The sequence below is a fragment of the Pinus tabuliformis genome, chromosome 7 (assembly GCF_031772625.1).
Source record: "Pinus tabuliformis cultivar Carrire ecotype Pingquan chromosome 7, CPIR1, whole genome shotgun sequence".
Lineage (NCBI taxonomy): Eukaryota > Viridiplantae > Streptophyta > Pinopsida > Pinales > Pinaceae > Pinus > Pinus tabuliformis.
In genome coordinates, this window is record NC_142293.1 from 1,187,653,805 (window position 1) to 1,187,678,752 (window position 24,948).

A 24,948-nucleotide genomic window follows, 5' to 3' on the forward strand; every position below is an offset into this window, starting at 1 on the left:
TCGAATTTCCTCATTATTTTAATTTCGACAGATGAGATTAAAAGATTTTTTGATCCTCATCAACAGTCGAAATTGCTTTGACAAGAATCACTCGAACTAACGGTTGGGAAATTTTTCTTTAAATAAGAGGTCAGTGGTCAATTGAGATCATTCGATCTTTGAGTCGTGTGCTAAAGAAAGCTCTCTTGTAATTGTTTTTCATTTGCAAATAAAGAAAGACTTTGGGGTTAATATATGCTGGTGTTCTCTTCGGAAAAATGTTATAAGATTGTTTTATTTTCTTGCATAGATTTACTTTCAGCCATTGATGTCAGCTTATTAAAGAGTGATTTAAACACAGGTATCTTGTTTGATCACTAGGGTTTGAATGATAGTTAAATTTCTGAATATAATGGTAGGTATCTCCATTAGATCTGTATTTTATTGTCAGTTTCTCCCTCTATGTTAATGGTTAAATTAAGTTGTGCAAGAAATCCTCGAATTTGAGATCACCAGGCGTTCAGGGAAGTCTTCAGTTGGACTAGCCAACTCCCGGATAGCATTTTCTGAAAAGCCCAGCTGATTTTGATCCCGAGCTTATCATTAGAACTTCTGTTATGGATGCATGAAGGGTTTTTTGAAGAACCTCATCTTAAATTTTAAATTTTAAATATATGTGTGGCATAATGATAAATCTGGCTGCCAAGAGCCTTTAGCCTGTGAATTTTGTAATTATTTAGCTGGTTTCTGGGTTTCTAGTTTCATCCTTGTATATTTTATTTTTGTCATTGCAAGTTGCAAATCTAAAGGTGAGGTTCAATTTTGAAGCTAGATCTAGACCCTGGTGGGTAAGATCTGGCCTTAGAATCAGTTTTTTGTAGGTGTACAGTTCTGTTGCCTGGGGTTTCATTTTTGTTGCAGGAAAATTTTTGATTTTTCTTTTTGTAAAGCTCTCGCTGCACTCATCAAATGCGTGTTTCTTATTTGGTTGCCATACCAAAAATTGCAATTCCTGCGTCTTTCCCATTGTCAATCTGCGTTTTTATCCACAACCTCAACGCGCTCATCCTTGCCTTCATTGGTGTTCCACGGATCTGCAAACCCAATCACTTTGCTGCCTTCGAATTTTTGTCCACCATCGAATTCTTCTCTAATCTGCTGCCCTCTCCCAACGCTGTAGTCTGCAGCCTCTTCATACCGGTTAACCCTTTCCACGCAGCTGTTCAAAACTTCTTCGCTACCTATTGCTCCCCCTTCTCTCTATCCACAACGGCGTCGTATCTCCTCAAGTCCCATCCCCGCTATCCTCAAAGCCTTCACGTTGCCCATTGCCATCCCCTCACTCCGCAGTCTTCTCAACCTACTTGCTGTCACGCAGTCCCTCATCGCCCAAACGTGGTTTCCTATCCATCCTACCCACATCTCCTCTCCACACCCAAATTATTTCTCTAGAATCCTCACGCAGTCCATTGCTGCCTTACACCGTTATTCTTTCACACCCTCTCCACGCTATCTCCTCCGTCAAGTCGCTCTTACTTCCACTATCCAAACCTGCGTGATCTCCATTCCCTGCAAACAAGCAAAATAGCAAGCTACAAAACCTGCGCAGTCTTCAACCATCCTCATCCGTCGCATCACCTGCAAACCACAACAACGCGCAACAACAAAGCATTCGACATTTCTCATTTTAGGTACGGGTTAGGGTAGGATTATGATATATGCGTTGGATGTATATATTTATTTGTTTCATTAAATTTTAACTTAGGACTTCAGCAAAATAAAAAAAACAATTTCGATTTAGTTTATTTTTATTTTTACTTTATTTCACCTTTTTTTTCATTATAATAAATAAAAAATAATAAAAAATTAAAAAATTAAAAATCTAAAATATTTAAAATCATAGACTTATAATATATATATATATAAAAAAAAAAATCATATTTTTTTTGGATAAATCAAAAGGATTTGTGCTTTAATGTTAATTTTTTTTTAATGTGGTCTATGGCCCATTAAATTTTTTATTTTTAGCCCTTTTAATTCATTTTTCAATCACCTTAAAAGATTTTAAATTTTTCAGTTACCATTAAACATTATCGCCTAAGGAATAATAAAAATTTAAATTTAAAGTTCCTTATTGTTATGAGAAATGTATTTCTGATGACTCTTCTATAATTTGGTGCGATAAATCATATTGGCTTTTGGAAAAGATTGATTAATTCTAGATCTTGGTCATTAACGACAATTGTTTTAAATTTGGAATCTTTTTGGGCATTTGTGGATTATCGTCACTTTTTCATCACATATTGAAAATCGATCTAGATAGCTTGTTTTATTAATGGTTGATTTAAATATTGAAGGCACTGGTCTAAAATTATTTCTACCTTTCGGTCGTGTCTTGTTTTGGCATTTACTCTATCTGATTTAATCATTTAAATCCATCAAGTTATCCCTCATTAAAATCTCCAAGTGCTTCTTTGCCTCGCTGTGTCTCCCAACCCAGCTAGTTCCCAGTTGGTCTTCCTTTATCCCATAGGGTCTACCCCCTTTAGCCTAGGGAGACGGCTTAAACGGAGAGATTGGGGATTAGGGTGAAAGGCCCCAGTCTGAGCGTTGTCGTGGTGCTTAGACACTCTGCATGACAACAGTGCCTATCCTCATTTCCCTGCTCATTGATCAGATGAGAGGTACTTCCCATGAGTCCCAGACTGCATGGGTAGGATGCCTCGACAGGGGAACTAATCATCCTATCCACAAGAGAACGAATCATCCTGTCCAGTGGATGCCACGGAGAACTAATCATCCTAGCCTACAGGAGAACTAATCATCCTGTTCCACAGTCGCCACAGAGAACGAATCATCCTGGCCCACAGGAGAACTAATCATCTTGTTCCACAGTCGCCATGGGGTGTTACAGGGGAAGGTTGAACCTTTTACCCTATACAGAGTGCACCACCAGGGGATGGTGAGATGTCGCTCCAAGAAGTACCCCGCGCCCCCTGGAGCTCCTAGAGCTCAATACATGCAACATGCAGGACCGTTATAAGAAGGTCTCTCAACGACTCCAAGTCGTTCGGGAAAGTCACAGATTTGACCTTTCCCTGAGGCTTTGACAAAATGTCTGCGACTTGTACATCAGTTTCAATGCGATGGAGCCTCCTCACTCATAGACTTACCATATCCCAAATAAGGCAGTATCTGATGTCTATCTACTGGAGCAATCATCGAATACGAGATTCCTCAATAATCGAATCCCCCCTCTGGTTGTCACAGGGAATCACAGTGGTATTCATCATGTGTACAAACAACTCACTTAAGAGCTTCTCCAACCATGCAGCTTCACACGAGATCATACTCGTAGCTATGTATTCGGTTTCGAAAGTGCTTATAGTAACCGACTTCTTCTTCCTGCTCATCCATGATATCGAAGCAGAATCCAAAGAGAACCAGCGCTGAGAAGTGCTCAGTGATCCTCCACACTGCTTGCCAAGTCAACATTCGAACAATCATGCAGCTTCATATTTCTCGCAGTGTATCTCAATCCATGAGAGATTGTGCCCCGAAAATATCTCAGAAGATTCTTAGCACCAATCCAGTGAGGCTCAACCAAATATGAGCTCACCATGCTAACTGCAAAACATATGTGTGACGGAAGTTCACCAAGAACATCAATGCAAATGAGTTTATGGAACTCAGAGGCATTTCCCAAATCTGGTCCGGCATCATCACCATATAACTTTTGAAAGTTAAGATCCTCGAGATAGTCACGGGTTTGCAGTTTACCATTCCACATCTGGAATCCAACTCCCTCTTACTTCTGCAAGTGAGAGGGTCTGCACATGTTTGAAATAGGTCATCCTCAAAAGTTGCTGGTATGAGAGGTCTATCATCCACAATCTTCAAACAATGGTTTGGATCGGGTTCACTCTTAGTGAATCTCAGCTTCATCTGATAGCTATCAATCCTCTCATACTACGCCCAGGGAATTTTGCTTCAAGCCATAGAGGGCTTTCTTCCACCTGTATACATGAGATTCCTGATCATGAATCTCCAACCCCTCGAGTTGTTCCAAACCTGTGGACCTACTACATGAGGGGAATGGTCCCCTTGTAAGATTTTCCTTCGGTACATCTCAAACATGTACTTTCATGCTCTTTTTGAATTCAAGCATCCCTGTCACCATCTGACTCACAGACCTCTGGTGCTATGTGTCAATGGACATGGTCCCCAGTGGACTTCCCGCAACTTGATACAACCTCGAACTCAAAAACATCTTTGAAAATTCTATTTTCAAACACGTACCGTTCCATCGATGAGTGCCACCCTGTAACCTTTGATTTCCATTGCTGAAATGGACACCAGGTTCTTCTTGCGACTGGGTACATAACAAAGATTCTGTAAATGAATCGAGTTACCCTCATTCAATTGAGGGGTAACATTCCCTACACCGTTTCCAAGATAGGTGGCATAGGCTCAAGTATAATCCCACAATGGATTCCATCTCTACCAAATTAGAGAGTGCACCCTACTATCCGATGAAGTGCCTGGGGTTCCTTGCTTTCTTTGAAGAGTCGGCCATTTCCTTGATGACCAACATTACTTGTCATTCCTTTGATCATTGAAGATGTCCCTGGAATGATTGTTATCTTCATCAAGAGATGTGTCTCTGCCATTCGGACACTTCTTCGCATAATGGCCGAACTTATTGCAACCAATGCATCTACCTTTCCTTCCACCCTTAGATCCGGACTTCCAATGAAGTGATTTTTAGGTAGGCCATCAGAAACTTCCGTTGCGCCATTCTAATAATATTCTCTGCTTCGACTTCCCCCTTGGTGAATTTGAAAAGGGATGAGGAATCCATTGATCCTTTTTTCTTTCCCAACTGTCTTTGGTGATTGCTCTTTCACTCTTGCTTAGGCATTGTCTTCACCTCACCTCTGATACCATGTTAATTTTAGGTATGTTCTATGCTTAGAGCAATTTATTTCAATTTTCACAGTTAGCTCAATATCTTTTCCAGATTAGCAATCACATTAGCATTAAAGTAAACTGCAGATAGAACATAATCATAAATCGCAGAAGAAAAGCCAAGACAAGAGGGCACAAGATGTAGCGCTAGCCAAGGACAAACCCAAATGTGGGGAAACCCTTCATCAATTCTTCTTATATGATCTTCAATAGTTTAGTAGAGAGAGAGAGAGATAGAGAAATAGTACATTTACAACAGAAGTCAACAATTTGATTTTCTAGATAAGAGAATAGATCATCTCTACATGAGATCAGTTGAAGACATGCTGCTTCAACTGATTCTCCAAGGTGACTCCACCTATCATTGTCCTACATCTCGTCCATGTGTTGCACCTCACCACGCTGCACCCATCATTACTATGTTGCACCTCATCATCATGCTGCACCCGTCACTGTGCTACACCTAATCAATGAGCTGCTCCCATCACCATGCTGCACCTTATCATCATGTTGCACCTCACTACTACCATGCCCATCATGCTGCATCATTCATCATCATGTTGTCTCCATCATGTTGTACTTCATCGTTTCAGTGTTGCACACAAATATCACTGAGTTGTTCTCAACATCATTGATGTCACCTACATCATGTTAGTCCTTGATAAAGTCAACAACCCAAAGACGGCAGTGATCCAAGAGAGGTTCCACCACTGCCACTATTAGTGCAACCCTTAAAATTCTATGTTGTTGGCTATGGCCTGCGGCTTAGCTCAGCAGCAAGATAGGTTTACACTCAACACCCAAATATCTTGAACCCTTGAACATCTTATCCTTGAGGCTGCACCACTGTCAAATCCATGCTGTCTAAGCTCCTTTTATGACTGCACCTAGTCACCGAGATTCTATACCCAAGTCTGTAGTATATACCAACACTGTAACAGCGTGTATGACTTTTCTTAGGACTGCACATAGGTGCCCTTATTCAAGCCTGTATTGAGCCTTCTTATACAGCATTAGGGCCTGTCTTTTAGGCCTCCATTATATTGTCATAAGCCCTCCTATTCTTTGTGGCTAGGGCATAATATGACCCTCCTAAATCAACGTCTAGATGTCAGTCATAGACCTGTGTTTTTGTCCAATCCTTGCTGTGATTCCATGACCGCATTTAGGGTAGCGTTAGAGCTGTATTCTTTCCAGCGTATGAGTGGAATAAGGCCAGTAGATAAGGCATGCGTTTAACCTCCTTCCACGACTGTGTTAGGGACAACGAAGTCCCTCTTCTTGCTGCGTATAGGACAATGTATGGGGTCTACATTATGCCTTGTGATAAGCTGTGTATAGAGGACTCCGGTTAGAGCTTTTGTGGATCTCCCTTTAGCTGTGTTCATGACTACATTAAGTCTCTCTTCTTGCTGCATAAAAATCCTAATTGACTGCGGCCTAGAGCACCCTTAAATTGTGTGGCTAGAAGCCTTCTCTAGTTGCTTCTTAGATCTACGTAGAGCTATCTCATTTGACTATGTCTAGATGTTCCTCGTTTAACTGTGGCTAGGGCATCCTCCTTATTGCGGTTAGGGCATCATAAGACTTAGGCCAGCATATACTCTTAGTATCTCTCCTCCCACCAAAACCCAAAGACATGTGGAGAGGAAGAGATCACGAGAAGAGTGTGTGTAAATGACTTGAAGACCTCCTCCTTTTATAGTAAAACGTTGAGAACAAGTGGGGTATATTTGGCTGGTGGCCAACCTTGACGAATTGTCCCATAACACAAATAAATTCATATCTCCATGAATACTTATCGGAATCGGATGATCTTTAGATCAATCCTACACTTCTTGATGAGAGGGATTTGAGAAAAATATCATCTTCCATTAATAAGATGACCCACATGGAGTTTGGCCCTAGTTGCCACTTTTAACAATATCATATCCCTTATCCTGTAACTGGGATACTAAAATTAGGTTCATATCGAATCCTGACACTTGCAGTACATTTGTAGCGTTGGTGCTTGCTCTTGACTCCCTCTGAAAATCGATGGTTCCTCTCCCTATTGGAGTACACTTAGTTATGTTTTCCATCATAATTTGGAAGTCCATCTGCTCCTCCTTGTAGCTAGAGAAATATTTTTTAACTCTTATCATATGAGCTAATGCTCCATTGTCTGTATATCAGACATCCTGTGACGCTGAGCCTGATAAGCAAGAAAATTCTTCCTCCACTCTGGAAGACAACTCTGAAGCTCCTTGAATATCAAATCGATCCATGGCCATACTATGTGCTATTCCTCTTCCCCTTGACACTAATTTTGCTACTGCAACCTGCTACAAAACCATCTGTGCCACAGATTAGTACTCTACTCTAAAAAATAAGTCTGTTGCTACTCCCTTTGCCTGCTAGAATAACTGATCTCTGGAAATCGATCTTTTTCTACCACCTGCAACTAAAAATTGAATTTCCCAAAAAATACGTACTAATTTGCTAGGAAATCTACACAGCCTCTGTGATTTTTCGACTGCTGCTCCCTCTAAACAACGAAATTCCTGCTTCTTTGATCTGAGCTACCAATCTGCTAAACTAGCTCTGATACCATGTGAAAATTTCATCTATTGCAGCAACTGGAAATTATTCTCCTAACTGTAAATTAAATTATGTAGTTTATTTGCTACGACAAACAATGAATAAAATCACAACTGCAATTTTCACCATAAAAATATTGCGGAAAATAAAATACTGGAAACTAAGAAATTTTAGCACACACATAAGAATTTTGACACAATTATTTTTGGACAATTGTCCCGGAAAAAGCCCAATCCAGGAAAAATGATGTAGCAGATAAGGGTTTTATTATTATTCTTCAGCAACAATTCTAAGTACAATAATTTAGATGCTTTACTGGCAATCTAATCTGAGGAAAATGCTGGCAAAACTATTGTGAGAATATTCTCTCAACCCACAACAAATTTTTGCCACCGAAATTGTCTCCCAAGCACATGCTGAATCTTCTGTGTCACCCTTTGTTCAATGCTTGTGTAGAGCCTCTAGGGATTTCAACCTTCAGAAATTGCCTCTTCCCAGGACTGGATTATTTCCTCCTGAAACGCTGCTAACCTCCTCTACCACCTACTACTTGTTGAAAAATGGGTAATTAGGTTCGGTCTTCATTAGTATCAAATGTATTCTTGTAAATGTAAAATGAAAAAGCAATTATTATTATTGTTGAAGCATGGGTTTCATGCTCAAGTTCTTTTATTTTATAGGTCAAGCATCCATTGAGTGCTTCTAGGATTTGTCCTAGGTATAAGAGTCATTGTCATATATGGAAGACCCTATGGGCACATTGTATATTGTAAAGAACAATTTATTTTGTCTTGAAAATGTCAAAAAACCTCCAAGATCAAGTCGGCCTACATGAAGAGCCACGTCGACACTTAAGGAAGCCTATATATAAGAGGAATATGTCCTCCACTTGGATCATTCATTCACTCATCTCTTATGCAAAGAAGGCAGAAGAAGGAAGTCAAAGAAGGAAGTGCGAAGAAGAGAAGGATGAAAAAGTCAAAGTGTTTGGGTCTCTCTCCATTCTTCTGGAAGTGCGAAGTTAGGGTTTCTGCATTGGGAAAGTCTGAGGTTCGATTTTGGAAGAAAGAAAGAAACGAAGGAAAGCGAAGGTCTCTTAGGGCATCTTACTAGCCCTAGGAATCAAGTCAAGGCAAGCGAGGTCAAGGGGAAGGCAGTTAGAGGGAGATTGAAGTCTCCTAGAGAAGCAACAGCAGTTGCAGCAATTACTGGGGAGCAAAATTTCAGATCTACTAGGAGGTCGAAGATATTTCAGTAGGAGGCCAAGGAAGACTTGATCTTGGAGGGTATTTGTCTGAGTCTAGGTCATGGTATTCATCAATTGAAAGATCTGAAAGATAAGAAGAGATTTTACGGGTTTTCCCCTCAAGAGGAGGGGTTTTGGCCCTGGCTTGTAGCCTATATACTATGTCATTGTTCTTACTATTTTTGGTAGTTGTTTGATGTATTGCACATTGGAATAAGAAAGATCAAAGCTAATAAGTAAAAAGGTAACACAAACAGTTATCAAGTTAAGAGAATTAACATATACATTGCCCTATTGAATTCTCAACATGGTATCAAAGCTTTGGTTCTCTAAGGGCATCATGAAGATCTCCTCTACAATGAAGAAGGTCATCAAGAAGATTGCAAGCCATCTCAAGAAAGGTATCAAAGAAGTATGGAGTCTCATATTCTCTTCAAAGAAGGTATCACTCAAAGAAAGGGATGAAGGACTCTTCTCAGCTCTCTCTGGGACATTCCAAGACGAAGACATCTGGGTGATTGATAGCAATGCATCAAGGCACATGATTGGTCACTCCCACCAATTGAAGACCTTGTCAAAAGGAAAATCTGCATACTCTGTGGAACTTGGAGACAACAAAAGCTATCCAGTGAAAGGCATTGGATCAACATCCATAAGGCTCAAAGATGGAAGCAACATCCACCTCAACAACATTCTGTTTGTTCTAGGTTTGCACAAAAATCTACTTTCTATTTCAAGCTTAGAAGATAAAGGAGATAGAGTAGCCTTCATTGATGGTAAAGTAGTTGTATGGGCAAAGGGCTCAAGCATAGAACAAGCAAAAGTGATTGGTATCCGAGAAGGAAGGCTCTACAGGTTAATATCTCTCGTAAACCATGCCCTAGTTCACACTGAGATTAGTCCATGTGAACTTTGGCATCGAAGGTTTGGTCATCTACATTTCAAAATACTTCCGACTCTAAATTCCATAGTAGATGGAATACCAAATCTAAAGGAGGATCATGAAGGTGTTTGCAAAGGATGTGCATTGGGCAAGAATACCAAGAGACCATTTGGAAGCAGTGCTTCACGGTCGAAAGAAATCTTGGATCTCATTCACTCTGATGTGTGTGGCCCTATGACTCCAAAATCACTTGGAGGACATCTTTATTATGTCACATTCATAGATGATCACTCAAGAAAGACCTGGGTTTACTTAATGAAAACCAAGGATGAAGTATTTACTAAATTTCAAGAATTCAAAGCTGAAGTGGAGAACCTTACAGAAAGAAGAATCAAGATACTAAGATCTGATAATGGAGGAGAATATACATCTAAAGAGATTATAGCATTCTGTAAGGAATTTGGGATTAAGAGGGAGCTAATAGTTCCATACAATCCCTAACAAAATGGAGTTGCAGAAAGAAAGAACAGATCCATTGAAGAAAGTGTAAAAGCAATGTTACACGATCAAGATCTACCCAAGTTTTTGTGGGGTGAGGCAACAAAGACAACAATTTACATACAAAATCGATGTCCTCACAGATCTCTAGATAACAAAACTCTGGAAGAAGTGTTCAATGGGAAAAAGCCATCCGTAGATCATCTCTGAATCTTTGGATGTCCTGTGTATATTCATATACCAAAGGACAAAAGAAAGAAGTTGGATCCTTTCGGTGTGAAGGGCATATTTGTTGGGTATAGTAACTCATCGAAAGCCTATAGAATCTATATGAAAGATGGAAATCACATTGAAGTTAGTCGTGATGTCATATTTGACGAGAGCATAGCATTTAAGAAATCAAAATAACTTTCTATAGATTTTGATGACGAAGAACTTCCTATATTTGAGGAAGAAGTTGACAAGGAAGGAGAAGAATCTCACCATGAAGAAGAAGGACCTAGTGAACCTGTTCAATCTGCGGTCATTCAAGAGACAAGGAAAAGATCTAACTAGTTGAAGTATACACTACTTGATGCAGAAGGTCATGGGGCAGTTCAAGGATAATTTAGAGAAAGTAAAAGACCCAAGAGATATTCTGGGTATGCTGCACAATGTTGCACGAAGCGGGAGCGAAGCGGAAGCGCGAAGCGCGGAAGCGTCATTTTCCAAAAATCTAGGGAGCGAAGCGTCCGCGGAAGCGTCTGCTATATATATATATATTTTTATATATTTTTTTGCATTTATACTCAAAACAAACATCCCAAATACCAAATTAATTGTAGAAGACATGAAAACATGCATATTTTTGCATAAATCAAGATAGATATGGCATCCATGATTCCATTGTAGTTACTAGTATGTACAACAATCATCTATATTCTAGCTATTACAAACATACATCAAATTTTTAAGCATATTATAAAACATAAAACATTTAAGCATATTATAAAACATAAAACATAGAGCATATTATGATTTATCTAGCAAGTGAGCAACTGTCAACATTTGTCATGTCCAAAATTCAAATAATAATGTTTACAAAATATGTCACTTGGTCACCGCCAAGCCAAAAAGGTTCAAAATTCAAATTCACAAGTCTACAAGTCTAATGAGTAATCTATAGACTATGACAAAAAGAAGTAGATTGTGAATATATCTACTAATCTCTCCTCCTTCCACCACGAATAGAACGTGATGGCGTGCCTCCACGTGGTGGCAATGAAGAAAATGGTCCCTGTGTAAGTCGTGGCACTGGAACTGATGAAGAAGAACCCCCTGCTGTTGGTGTTGAACCATGGAACCTAGGACCAGATGGGGGTGGGGGTGGTGGCATATCAACACGGTCATCATCATCCTAGAATCGCTCAAAAAATTCATGCAAAAAAAAAAAACACTAGTTAACAAAAAAATTAAAAACATGAATTAGAGAAATGCTTTATAAGGGAAAATTGGAAAATTCATACCACAATGGACATACCTGGATAAGAGCATCCTCTAATTGCTCTAGTTGCAACACTCCATCCTCCAAATTGGGCTCCTCTGGATGCTTGTCCCAAGTCAACAAGTCTTTATTAGACTTTGCATCTTCACAGTAATGGGACAACAATCGCAAGTTGTAATGAACATAAACCAAGCTCTCTGCCCGGTCTAAACTCAACCTGTTCCTTTTAACACTGTGGATGAAAGAATAAGAGCTCCAACACCTCTCTGCAGAAGAAGTGTTTACCACCTGTGATAGCACCCGCAATGCCAAACTCTGTAGAAGTGGAGTAGGCCCTCCATGCATGTTCCACCACTCAAGAGCAGAAAAATGCTCTCGATCTTCAATTGAATGCATGCTCCCAAATGGACCAGTGTTGAGCGTATAGTTGCTCACCTGTCTCCGTACCAATGCAGCCTCCTCATTATCAGGGATTAATCTACTCAATGCAGCCATATATTTTTCGTGAACCTCTTTATCTTGGTGTGGTTTTTTCCTGCTTCCCCCCCCAGGTGCTGGTTTTGAAAGCCATGATGGATGATAGTACCTAGGTGTCAAAACATATGCTAATGCATGCAATGGAACATTTAGCATATCCCATCGCTTTTCCACCTCTTCACGAATATAATTGTACAAGGTGGTATCTCTAGGCTCAACAATGTCTTTAATCTGCCCCAACATGCTATCCATTTGCTCATACACCTCCCCAATTACTGGTCGATCTGAATCTGCAAACTTGATCATGTAATAAATTGGTTTGGTGAATTGCAAAACATATTTAACCTGTGACCAAAAGTAAGTGTCAAGAACAGTGTCCTTGACTACATTAGCAGTAGCACCATCTGTACACTGGTTAATTTCATCCCATGTTTCAGCACACACCAGATTAGTTAAAGCTTGTCTCACCTTCACTAGCCGCCTAAAGGTGAGGTAATAACTAGCAAATCTTGTCTTTGCAATTTTAAGCAATTGCAACTTGGAGTAAGTGCCATAGAAGTAGTTTACCCTTGTATGCCCTGTGATGAATTTAATGAGCTGCTTCCCTTTCCTGTAAACCTCAGCAATCCACCCACATTCTTTGTGTTTCACAATATCATGCATCAAAAGGTTCAATGTGTGAACCAGGCACCCAGACCAAAAGATGTGTGGATGAGTACGCTCAATAATTTTTCCTGCTGCCTTACAATTTGCTGCATTATCTGTGATCACTTGAACCACATTATTCGGACCAACATCTTTGATTGATTTCAATAGGAGATCTGCAATGTTTTGTGCAGTTGCACTGATGGAGGAGGAGTCATGACATGCAATAAATACTGCACCCTTAGAAGAAACACCAAGAACATTTATCAAATGTTGGTTTCTAATATTTGTCCACCCATCTGATACAATGGATACCCCATAATCCACCCACTCATGTGTAAAACGTGTCAAAGCTCTTTGAACCTTAGCTTTTTCTCTTTCTAATAACACTGTTCTAGCTTTCTCATAGTTGGGGGCCTTGTATCCTTTTGGGGCTTCATTGATGGCCTTTACCATGTCATGCCAATAGGGAGAGCGAAGCACATTGAATGGTACACCGCAAGCACAAAGAAAACGGACTACCTTTCCATCCACATCATCCCTCCCAGCAACATTAAGGAAATCCCCTATTGTTTTTCTACCTCCAGAGGTTGCAGAAGTACCATGAGGAGATGGGCAACTACCAAATTTAGAGGTTGCACTTGATTCTGAATGAGTTTTTTGTTTCTTGTTTTTTTGTTGTGCAGCCATCTCTATTTTGATGTATTTTTGTCTTTGTTCACTTGAAATTTTTGGGCAAATGGCTACCCCCACAGAACCCTTTTTTTCATCACTCTCTAGCACCCCACAAAGATGCCTCCTCAGACGGGTATATGAACCCGTATATGGTTTTCCTCCATGACAATCATGAGGGCACATCCATTTGTAAGATCCACCACCCTTTCCCCCTTCAAGTTTGGTCACATAGTTCCACAAGGGATTTGATGTACCTTTCCCATCTTGTGCTTCAGTGTCCTCTTCAAGTTCATCCCCTTCCTCTTCAAACCCTTCCTCCTCATCATACATTGGGTCACTACTATTAGGACCAAGTTCATCCCCTTCCTCTTCCCCTCTATTCCTCACCCTTGCCATCATTAAAACCAAGAGTGGAATGATACATAGAAGCCAAAAGAACACCATCTTGGAATATGGATATAGGTGGTGGACAACCTGTAAATAAAGGAGCAAGTAGAAACAATGGGAAAGAGTAGGAGAGGGAGGAGAAAAATACAATTTTTTTTTCAAAAAAACAAGGGAGTTTGGGGTTTGAACTTACCTCTTTAGCTCTTGTAGATGAAGTCCTCCAAGCTCTTGCTCCAAGCTCCTCCTCCTTCTCCTAGCTCCTCCTTCTTCACTCCTCCAAGCTCTCCTCTCTTCTCCTCTCTTCTCCTCTCCTTTCCTCTCTTCTCTTCTCCTCTCCTCTCTTCTCTTCTCCAACTCTCATAAACTCAAAGTGAGAAAATGAGAAGAGAATGGGGGCTTTATTCTTTTCTAAACTCACCCTAAAGTGACCCTAACCCACCCCTAACCCACCCCCTCATGCTTAGTTAAGTTAGATTTTAAATGAAATTAAAAAAAAAAATTGATATGCGCGGGTTGCGTGCGGGTTGCGCCCGGGTGGCGTGCGGGTGGCGTGCGCTTCCGGGCAGGTTGCGTGGCGCCACCTCATGCCCGAACCGCATGCCGAAGCGCGATTCCGGGGGGGCGCAACCTCATTTGGCAGGAATCGTTTTAAAAATGCGGAAGCGCGCAACCTTAAAAACGGAATCGCGATTCCTCTATGGATTCCGGAACGCTTCCGCACGGGTCGCGGTTCCGGGTTAGGATCCGAGGGGGGGGGGGGCGATTCCTGCAACCTTGATGCTGCATACATGACAAAATTAATAGAAGCAGAACCATCCACATTTGAAGAGGTTGTAGAACATCGAGAATGGAAGGATGCTATGAATGAAGAATATCAATCTATAATGAAGAATGCAATCTGGGAGATCCTACCTAAGCCTGATGACAAATCTGTGGTTACTTCGAAATGGATCTATAAGATTAAGCATGCAACGGATGGAAGTATAGATAAGTATAAAGAAAGATTTGTGGCCAGAGGATTCTCACAACTTGAAGGCATCGACTATGAAGAAACATTTGCTCCAACAACAAGATATACAATGATTTGATCATTAGTCCCATTGGCAACATCGATGAGATGGAACATCCACCAAATGGATGTCAAGGCTACATTTCTGAATGGCACTATAGATGAAGAATACTATATAGAACAACCCTTGAGATTTGAAGTCAAAGATAGGAAGGCATATGTTTGCAGATAAAAGAAAGCATTATATGGCCTCAAGCAAGAACCGAGGGCATGTTATGCTAGGATATATGCATACCTACAGAGATTAGGCTTCACGAAAAGTTTTGTTGACTCAAACCTCTATATTAAGGTTGTAAACAATGAACTTGTAATTATTTTTCTGTATGTAGATGATCTTCTCTTGATAGGTTTAGAGGGTCGAATTGAAGAATGTCAGAAGCAAATGGCAGCAAAGTTTGACATGAAGGATCTTGGGTTGATGCATTACTATCTGGGACTGGAAGTCTGGCAAGAACCTAATGAAGTATATTTAGGTCAACTAAAGTATGTGATCAAGACACTGAAGAAGTTCGACATGATGGACTGTAAAACTATGACCACTCCGATGATCACAAACTTGAAAAGACTAAGGAGTTCCGAATCAAGCCCCGTGGATCCCTCCAGTTATAGACAATTGATTGGCTCATTGATGCATTTGGTAAATACTCGACCAAAGATATGTTTTGCAGTATATGTACTTAGTCAATTCAAAGTGGATCCAAAGCATGGTCACTGGATAGCAACAAAACATATTCTAAGATATCTAAGAGGAATCATCAACCTGATGTTCAATTAACTGGTTATGCAAATGCCGACTAGGGAGGCAGTGAACAAGATGGAAGAAGCACTACGGGAAGATGTTTTAGTCTAGGATCCTCTATGGTCTCATGGATGAGTAAAAAGAAAGACACTATTGCTTTGAGTAGTGTTGAAGTTGAATATGTTGCAGCACGCGAAGTTAGGAAGGAAGTAGTTTGGTTAAGGAAGTTGCTATTTGACTTGTTTGAAGGACCGATGAACCCTACAGTGATATGTTGTGATAACACCAATTGTATTCGTTTGTCTGAAGACCCAGTGTTACATGGGAAGACAAAGCATATCAACAACAAGTATCACTATAAACAAGAGCTAGTACAAAATGGTGTGGTGCAGCTACAATATATCTCCACTGATGAGCAAGTAGCTGACATATTGTTGAAATCACTTCCGAACAAGAAGCTTGTATATTTATGGGGCAAGCTTGGTTTGGTGGATTTGTCCTCCCAATTGAGAGGGAGAGATAGACACAACATTCTTGTCTTCACTTAGGAAGAAAGAATGGAGGATTGGGTAACCATTTGGCATTCGATACTCTATGAGAATGCGGTAGGGCATTCAAGACAAGAGTAGTCATGGACCAATATTCTTTAAGAATTAGCTACCCAAGATAAGAATAATCCAATGGGAGGTCATACTTTGTGAACACCCAGGTGGGGTATGTACCTTAGAGAGAAAATGATGACGGTGTCTATACATCATTGGTCTCGCCAGCATTGTATTCAAATCTTGTGGAGAGAAAGTTGTTAGTCAAGGCCTTGCTATGTGACAATGTGGTTATTATGATGCTAGATAGATGCATTACCAATCCGACTCTTCTTATGAGATCTCTTCACATTGAGAATGACCATGTACCTCTAATGAATACCTCCCTAGTTAAGAGGGAGTGTTGAAAAATGTGTAACTAGGTTCGGTCTTCATTAGTATGAAATGTATTCTTGTAAATGTACAATGAAAAAGAAATTATTATTATTGTTGGAGCATGGCTTTCATGCTCAAGTTCTTTTATTTTATAGGTCAAGCACCCATTGAGTGCTTCTAGGGTTTGTCCTAGGTATAAGAGTCATTGTCATATATGGAAGACCCTATGGGCAATTGTATATTGTAAAGAAAAAAATTAATTGTCTTGAAAACGTCAAAATACCTACAAGATCAAGTTGACCTAATGAGGTGTCAAGACAACCTACATGAAGAGCCACATCCACCCTTGAGGAAGCCTATATATAAGACGAACTCGTCCTCCACTTGGATCATTCATTCACTGATCTCTTATGCAAAGAAGGCAGAAGAAGGAAGTCACAGAAGGAAGTGCGAAGAAGAGAAGGATGAAGAAGTCGAAGTGTTTGGGTCTCTCTCCATTTTGTTGAAGTTTCTAAGTTTACTTAGTTTAGAAACCCTTCATGCACTTTTTCTGATTTATTCCTACCTACTTGTTATTTTTCTTTATCAAGTTATTTACAAAGTAACTATTGAAAATAAACACCAGTGCATGCTCAACATATTACAGATCAACAACTAAAAGAAACAAGAAAAAACACACCACATGACACCATTATTTTTGGACCAATGTCCCCGAAAAAACCCAATGCAGGAAAACCGGTGCATCTATCTGAGGGTTTTCTTATTAAGAAATATCAGAGTACAATCTGGGTGCCAAAATTAAGCCTACCCAACAGAGAATTTCCTTAGTAGCTACAGTTTGATAGAAATCTCCTGGTTGAAACCCCGGAAAATCTTTCCAGCAGCTCCTTAGCACAAAACTGCTCTGCAACCCCAACGTCTGTCCAATCTAGACTGTTTCAACCCCTCTCTGTCACAAGCTGGCCCTGCGTCAGCCTTTCTTGGCTTGTGTCAGCCCCAAGAGGCCCTGCATCAGCATCCTGGGCCTCTACGTTAGACACGCTGGCCTCTCTGGTGCTCTGTGCAGCACTTGGCTGCCTCTGCATGAACCCTTGCTGGCTTTGCGTCACTCTCCTTGGCTGCTACGCTACTCTCCTGGGACAATCTCTGCCTTCTCTGTTTCTCTGAAATCAATGCCCCTCAGCTGTTCTCCTGATCACTGATTCTATCTCTATTAGCAAACCCCGCTCTAGAGAATAGAATGACTGATCACTCTGGTGTGTTCTCCAAGTGACCCTCAAGCCTCCTCTTATACTTTTCTCATTGACATATCAATGTCCGAGATTAAGTCGCTAATCAATGGCTAAGATTAGATCTGGCTTGATCCATGTCTTTTGGACCATTCTAATACAGATTCATATTAATACACATTAATATTTTATTTTCCCTAAGTTTAGACTTAGGGACTCCATTAAAAATATTAATTATTTTAATATCTCTTTATCTGTTTAGAATCTGCCCAAACCCTTTCTGGGTATTGGAGATCTCATGTGCCCCAACATCTCCACCAAATTTTGTGGCTATAGCACATCTGATGCTACCCCAAATCAACAATCCCTCTTAGCGAGGATTGTGCTCTAGCAATACTCCTCAATGCGTATAACTGTGATCATCCAGCATTGGTACCTGTGATGATGCTAGGCCTTCCTGCCATCATCCTCTGCACTGCTTTATACTATACTACTGCCCACGGTTCTACCATTGCTACATCTGTACGGAAACTCCCTCTACATCCGTATTGTTGCTGGTCCTTCCTCCTAACACTACATCTGCACTGCACCTCCTCCCATCATGTTGCATCGTGCTGCCCACTGCTGCACTTCAACTCAGTTATTGAAAAGTAAGTAACTGACCTCCCTGATGGGCTAGAAACACCCACTGATGCTGAAGCTCCCTTTGCCGTTGACAAGTGCTCCCTCTCTCTGACCTCTGCGTTGCTGCAACAACTTCCTGCATCTCACACCGTTGCACACCTCTATGTGCCTTCCTGCACTGGTGCAACACTCCTGTGCCTCTCGCACTACTGCAACCTGCTAGCTCTGCGTTGTCTCGGGACTTCTGCACTGTAGCTCTCTCTGCCGCTCCATCCGCATCCATCTCTACTCGACTCAGCCAATCCTGCTACTCCTCGTTGGGGCTCCCGTAGTAAGGTCTAATCCAAGAGGCTGGGTATCTCGAGAAGCCTGCCCCTCATCGCATGTAGTCCTCCTGACTACAGCTCGATGTCTCCCCACATCCGCTCAAGTGGCATGCATGCACTCATGGCATAGTCATCGTCTATCAAAACTTCCTCTCTACCCGTGCTGGCGCTGCCTTAGTCTCGGAAGACTCTCCCTTACTCTTCTTCCTTTGACACTAGGTCGCATAATGACCCATCTGCCCACAGTGGAAGCACTTGATCTTGGAGAGATCTTTCTTCTTCCACTTCTCCTGCTTTCCCTCAGATGCTAGGGCCACATCCTCCTCCTCCTGCTTGACCTTGATCCCTTCACTGCTGCTACCTGTCTTCGACTGTCGTCTGATCTCTTCCTGGAGAAGAGTTTCCCATATCTCATCCCAAGGTGGGAGAGTTCCTTTGCCCAGGATATTCTCGACAAACACTTCCCAATCTTCTAAGACAGCATTCAGGGTTGTCCTCACCATAAGTTCCTGATCCGATGTCACTCCTATAGTAGTCAACAGGTCTCGGATATCATTCAGTCCTCCAAGGAAGGTGTCAATCGATTGACCCTTCTTCATTTGATACGACTTCATCTAGTTCTCGAGCAACATTCTTCTCTGCACATAAGTATGCCAGTACAGGTTCTTGAGAGCCTCCCACATCTCAACTTCTGTTTCCTTCTCGGCAATATGTGGTAACACATGATCCTTGACCCCGTCAAGGATAATGCACTATGCCTCTTTGTACTTGTCGTTATCATTGGAGTTGACTAGGATAGCCATAACCTTCAAGGCGAAGTTCTTGACATGATTCCTGTCAAGCACTGATAAGATCCTGGCCTTTCAAACTACGAAGTTCGATGCTCCATCAAGTCTATCCTGGTCTCTTACCTCGTGTAGTGCCATGGCGCTCCCCTACTTCCCTCCTGGAAGTTCTCTGTTCGACTCCTCTAAGTCTCTACTTCCCGTCTGGAAGTTCTCTTCTGGACTCCCTCTGGATCCTCATTTCCCTCCTGGAAATCCTTTTGCTACTTGTCGAGATGCCCCCTACTCTGATCGTCTTGTGCAAATGCATTGCTGATCTAGCTTCCTTGGTTAGAAACCTTCGGTAACAACTCCTCTGGCTCTGCTCTATCATGTAATGTTATGACTACAATACCTCACCAACTCCACTCCGCAATATTTCTGCAGCCTTTTAGACTCCAGCAACTGCCTCTCTATGAACTGTGTCAACCCCTCTCTGCCTTATGCTAGCTCTGTGTCACCCCATATGGGTCTGCGTCAGCCCTAGGATGACCTGCGTCAGCCCTCTAGCCCTCTGCGTCAGCAACGCTGGACTTTCTGAGGCTCTGCACAGATCTCGACTTCTTCTGTGTGGCTCTGGTTGGCTCTGCGTCACACTTCTTGGCTTCTGTGTTGCTAGAAATAGCTTCTGTCACCTCGGGACAACTGTTTTCTGCTGCTATTGCTCCGCTCGGTTGATGTCTTTTAGCCCTACTGTGATCTGCAATCACGCTCTGATACCATGTTGAAGTTTCTAAGTTTACTTAGTTTAGAAACCCTTCATGCACTTTATTTGATTTATTCCTACCTACTTGTTATTTTTATTTGACAAGTTATTTACAAAGTAAATACTGAAAATAAACACCAGTGCATGCTCAACATATTACAGGTCAGCAACTAAAAGAAACAAGAACAAACACACCACATGAAATCATTATTTTTGGACCAATGTCCCCGAAAAAACCAAATGCCGGAAAACCGGTGCAGCTCTCTGAGGGTTTTCTTATTAAGCAATATCAGAGTACAATCTAGGTGCCAAAACTGGCCTACCCAACAGAGAATTTCCTTAGCAGCTATACCTCACAGCTTGAGAGAAATCTGCCGACTGAAAACACGAAAAATCCTTCAGGCAGTTCCTCAACACAAAATTGCTCTGCAACCCCAACGTCTGCCCAATCTGGACTGCGTCAGCCTCTCCTAGACCAACGTTGGCCTTGTGTCAGCCTTCCTTGGCCTGCGCCAGCTCTCGGAGCCTCTGTGTCAGCTAAGCTGGCCCCTCTGGTGCTCTGCACAACACTTGGCTACCTCCGCATGGCCCTACATGAGCCCTTGATGGTTCTGCATCACTCTCCTTGGCTGTTGCGCTACTCTCCCGGCACACTCTCTGCCTTCTCTGTTTCTCTGTACTCAATGCCCCTCAGTTGCTCTCCCGATCACTGATTCTTCCTCTCTTAGCAAACCCCGCTATAGAGAATAGAATGACTGATCAGCTAGTATACTCTCCAAGTGACCCTCAAGCCTCCTCTTATACTTTTCCTGTTGACATCTCAACAGCCGAGATTAAGTCCCTAGTCAACGGCTAAGATTAGATCTGTCTTGATCCATGTCTTTTGGACCATTCTAACACAGATTCATATTAATACACATTAATATTTTATTTTCCCTAAGTTTAGACTTAAGGACTCCATTTAAAATATTAATTATTTTAATATCTCCTGATCTGTTTAGAATCTGCCCAAACCCTTTCTGGGTATTGGAGATCTCATGTGCCGTAACCTCTCCACCAAATTTCGTGGCTAGAGCACATTTGATGCTACCGCAAATCAACACTCCCTCTTAGCAAGGATTATGCTCTAGTAATACTCCTCACTGAGTATTACTCTGATCATCCGTCATCGATACCTGTGCTGATGCTAGGCCTTCCTACCCAACATCCTTTGCACTGCTGCATTCTATACTGCTGCCCATGGTTCTGCCACTACCATTGCTGCATCTATATGACAACAGCTCCCTCTGCATTCGTGTTGCTGCTCAGTGCTGGTCCTTCCTCCTAGCACTCCATCTGCACTGCACCTCCTCTCATCATGTTGCATCGTGCTGCCCACTACTGCACTACAACTCAGTTACTGAGAAGTAAGTAACTGATCTCCCAACTGACCTCCCTGTTGGGCTAGAAACACCCACTAAGGCTGAAGCTCCCTCTGCCGCTGACAAGTGCTCCCTCTCTCTGACCTTTGCATTGCTACAACAACTCCCTGCATCTCACACCGTTGCACACCTCTCTGTGCCTTCTTGCACTGGTGCAACACTCCTGTGCCTCTCGCACTGCTGCAACCTACTAGCTCTGCGTTGTCTCAGGAATCCTGCACTGTAGCTCTCTCTCTCCTAGACCAACGTTGGCCTTGTGTCAGCCTTCCTTGGCCTGCGCCAGCTCTCAGAGCCTCTGCGTCAGCTAAGCTGGCCCCTCTGGTGCTCTACACAACACTTGGCTACCTCCGCATGGCCCTACATGAGCCCTTGCTGGTTCTGCATCACTCTCCTTGGCTGTTGCGCTACTCTCCCGGCACACTCTCTGCCTTCTCTGTTTCTCTGTACTCAATGCCCCTCAGTTGCTCTCCCGATCACTGATTCTTCCTCTCTTAGCAAACCCCACTATAGAGAATAGAATGACTGATCAGCTAGTATACTCTCCAAGTGACCCTCAAGCCTCCTCTTATAATTTTCCTGTTGACATCTCAACAGCCGAGATTAAGTCCCTAGTCAACGGCTAAGATTAGATCTGTCTTGATCCATGTCTTTTGGACCATTCTAACACAGATTCATATTAATACACATTAATATTTTATTTTCCCTAAGTTTAGACTTAAGGACTCCATTTAAAATATTAATTATTTTAATATCTCCTGATCTGTTTAGAATCTGCCCAAACCCTTTCTGGGTATTGGAGATCTCATGTGCCGTAACCTCTCCACCAAATTTCGTGGCTAGAGCACATTCGATGCTACCGCAAATCAACACTCCCTCTTAGCGAGGATTATACTCTAGCAATACTCCTCACTGAGTATTACTCTGATCATCCGTCATCGATACCTGTGCTGATGCTAGGCCTTCCTACCCAACATCCTTTGCACTGCTGCATTCTGTACTGCTGCCCATGGTTCTGCCACTACCATTGATGCATCTATATGACAACAGCTCCCTCTGCATTCGCGTTGCTGCTCAGTGCTGGTCCTTCCTCCTAGCACTCCATCTGCACTGCACCTCCTCTCATCATGTTGCATCGTGCTGCCCACTACTGCACTACAACTCAGTTACTGAGAAGTAAGTAACTGATCTCCCAACTGACCTCCCTGTTGGGCTAGAAACACCCACTAAGGCTGAAGCTCCCTCTGCCGCTGACAAGTGCTCCCTCTCTCTGACCTTTGCATTGCTACAACAACTCCCTGCATCTCACACCGTTGCACACCTCTCTGTGCCTTCTTGCACTGGTGCAACACTCCTGTGCCTCTCGCACTGCTGCAACCTACTAGCTCTGCGTTGTCTCAGGAATCCTGCACTGTAGCTCTCTCTGTCACTCCATCCGCATATGTCTCTACTCGACTCAGCAAGTCTTGCTACTCCTCGTCGAGGCTCCCGTAGAAAGGTCTAATCCAAGAGGCTGGGTACCTCGAGGATCCTACCCCTCATTGCCTGTAGTCCTCCTGACTACAGCTCGATGTCTCCCCACTTCTGCTCAAGTGGCATGTGTGCACTCATGGCATAGTCATCGTGTCAAAACTCCCTTCTCTACCCGTGTTGGCGCTCCCTTAGTCTCGAAAGACTCTCCCTTATTCTTCTTCCTTGGGCACTGGGTCGCATAATGACCCATCTGCCCACAGTGGAAGCACTTGATCTTGGAGAGATCTTTCTTTTTCTGCTTCTCCTGCTTCCCTCAAATGTTATGGCCGCATCCTCCTCCTCCTACTTGACCTTGATCCCTTTGCTGCTGCTACCTATCTTCGACTGTCGTCTAATCTCTTCGTGGCAAAGAGCTGCCCACATCTCGTCCCAAGGTGGGAGAGTCCCTCTGCCCATGATACTCTGGACAAACACTTACCAATCTTTTGAGACAACATTCAGGGTTGTCCTCACCATAAGCTCCTGATCCGGTGTCACTGCTATAGCAGTCAACTAGTCTCGGATCTCATTCAGTCCTCCGAGGAAGGTGTCAATCGATTAACCCTTCTTCATCTGATACGACCTCATCTGGTTCTCGAGCAGCATTCTTCTCTGGACAAAAGTGTGTTGGTACAGGTTCTTGAGAGCCTCCCACATCTCAACTGCCGTTTCTTTCTCGGCTATATGTGGTACCACATGATCCTTGGCCTCGTCAAGGATAATGCACTTGGCCCTCGCCATCGCCTCTTCGTACTTGTCGTTATCGTTGGGGTTGACTGGGATAGCAATAACCTTCAAGGCGAAGTTCTTGACACGATTCCTGTCAAGCACTGATAAGATTCTGGCCTTCCAGATTGCGAAGTTTGATGCTCCGTCCAGTCTATCCTGGTCCCTTACCCCGTATAGGGCCATGATGCTCCTCTACTTCTCTCCTAGAAGTTCTCTGTTTGACTCCTCTAAGTCTCTACTTTCCATCTGGAAGTTCTCTTCTGGACTCCCTCTGAGTCCTGATTTCCCTTTCGGAAATCCTTCTGCCGCTTGTCGAGATGCCCCCTACTCTGATCGTCTCGTGCAACTGCACTGCTGATCCAGATTCCTCGGCTAGAAACCCTCGGTAATAGCTCCTTTGGCCTTGCACTGCCAGGTACTATTCTGAAAACAGTACCTGACCAGCTCCACTCTGCAATATTTCTGCAGCCTTCTAGACTCCAACAACTGCCTCTCTGTGAATTGCGTTAACCCCTCTCTACCTCACGCTAGCTCTGCGTCACCCAAGATGGATCTATGTCAGCCCTCTGGCCCTCTGCATCAGCAGCACTAGCCTCTTTGAGGCTCGCGCAGCTCCCGACTTCTTCTGCCTGGCTCTGGCTAGCTCTGCATCACACTTCTTGGCTTCTGCATTGTTAGAAACAGCTTCTGTCACCTCGGGACAATTATTTTCTATTGCTATTGCTCCGCTCGGCTGATGTCTTTTAGTCCTCCCGTGATCTGCAATCACACTCTGATACCATGTTGAAGTTTCTAATTTTACTTAGTTTAGAAACCTTTCATGCACTTTATCTAATTTATTCCTACCTACTTATTATTTTTTCTTAACATGTTATTTACAAAGTAAATACTGAAAATAAATACCAGTGCATGCTCAACATATTACTAATCAACAACTAAAAGAAACAAGAACAATCACACAACATGACACCATTATTTTTGGACCAATGTCCCCGGAAAAACCCAATGGGGGAAAACCGTTGCAGCTATCTGAG

At 42.4% G+C, this 24,948-nt stretch overlaps 2 protein-coding genes across 2 annotated transcripts in view; both read right to left on the reverse strand.

Moving 5' to 3' along the window:
* Positions 1–24,948, reverse strand: part of LOC149251691 (AP-5 complex subunit zeta-1) — a 515,410-nt gene that overhangs the window by 35,172 nt on the left and 455,290 nt on the right. The window lies entirely within an intron of this gene.
* On the reverse strand, positions 11,248–14,560 carry LOC149251692 (uncharacterized). Its single transcript, XM_089456563.1, has 2 exons — positions 11,674–14,560; positions 11,248–11,550 (listed from the first exon to the last, which is right to left on the reverse strand). Exons 1-2 carry the CDS (start codon positions 13,876–13,878, stop codon positions 11,356–11,358), a joined length of 2,400 nt encoding a protein of 799 aa, XP_089312689.1. The 5' UTR covers positions 13,879–14,560; the 3' UTR covers positions 11,248–11,355.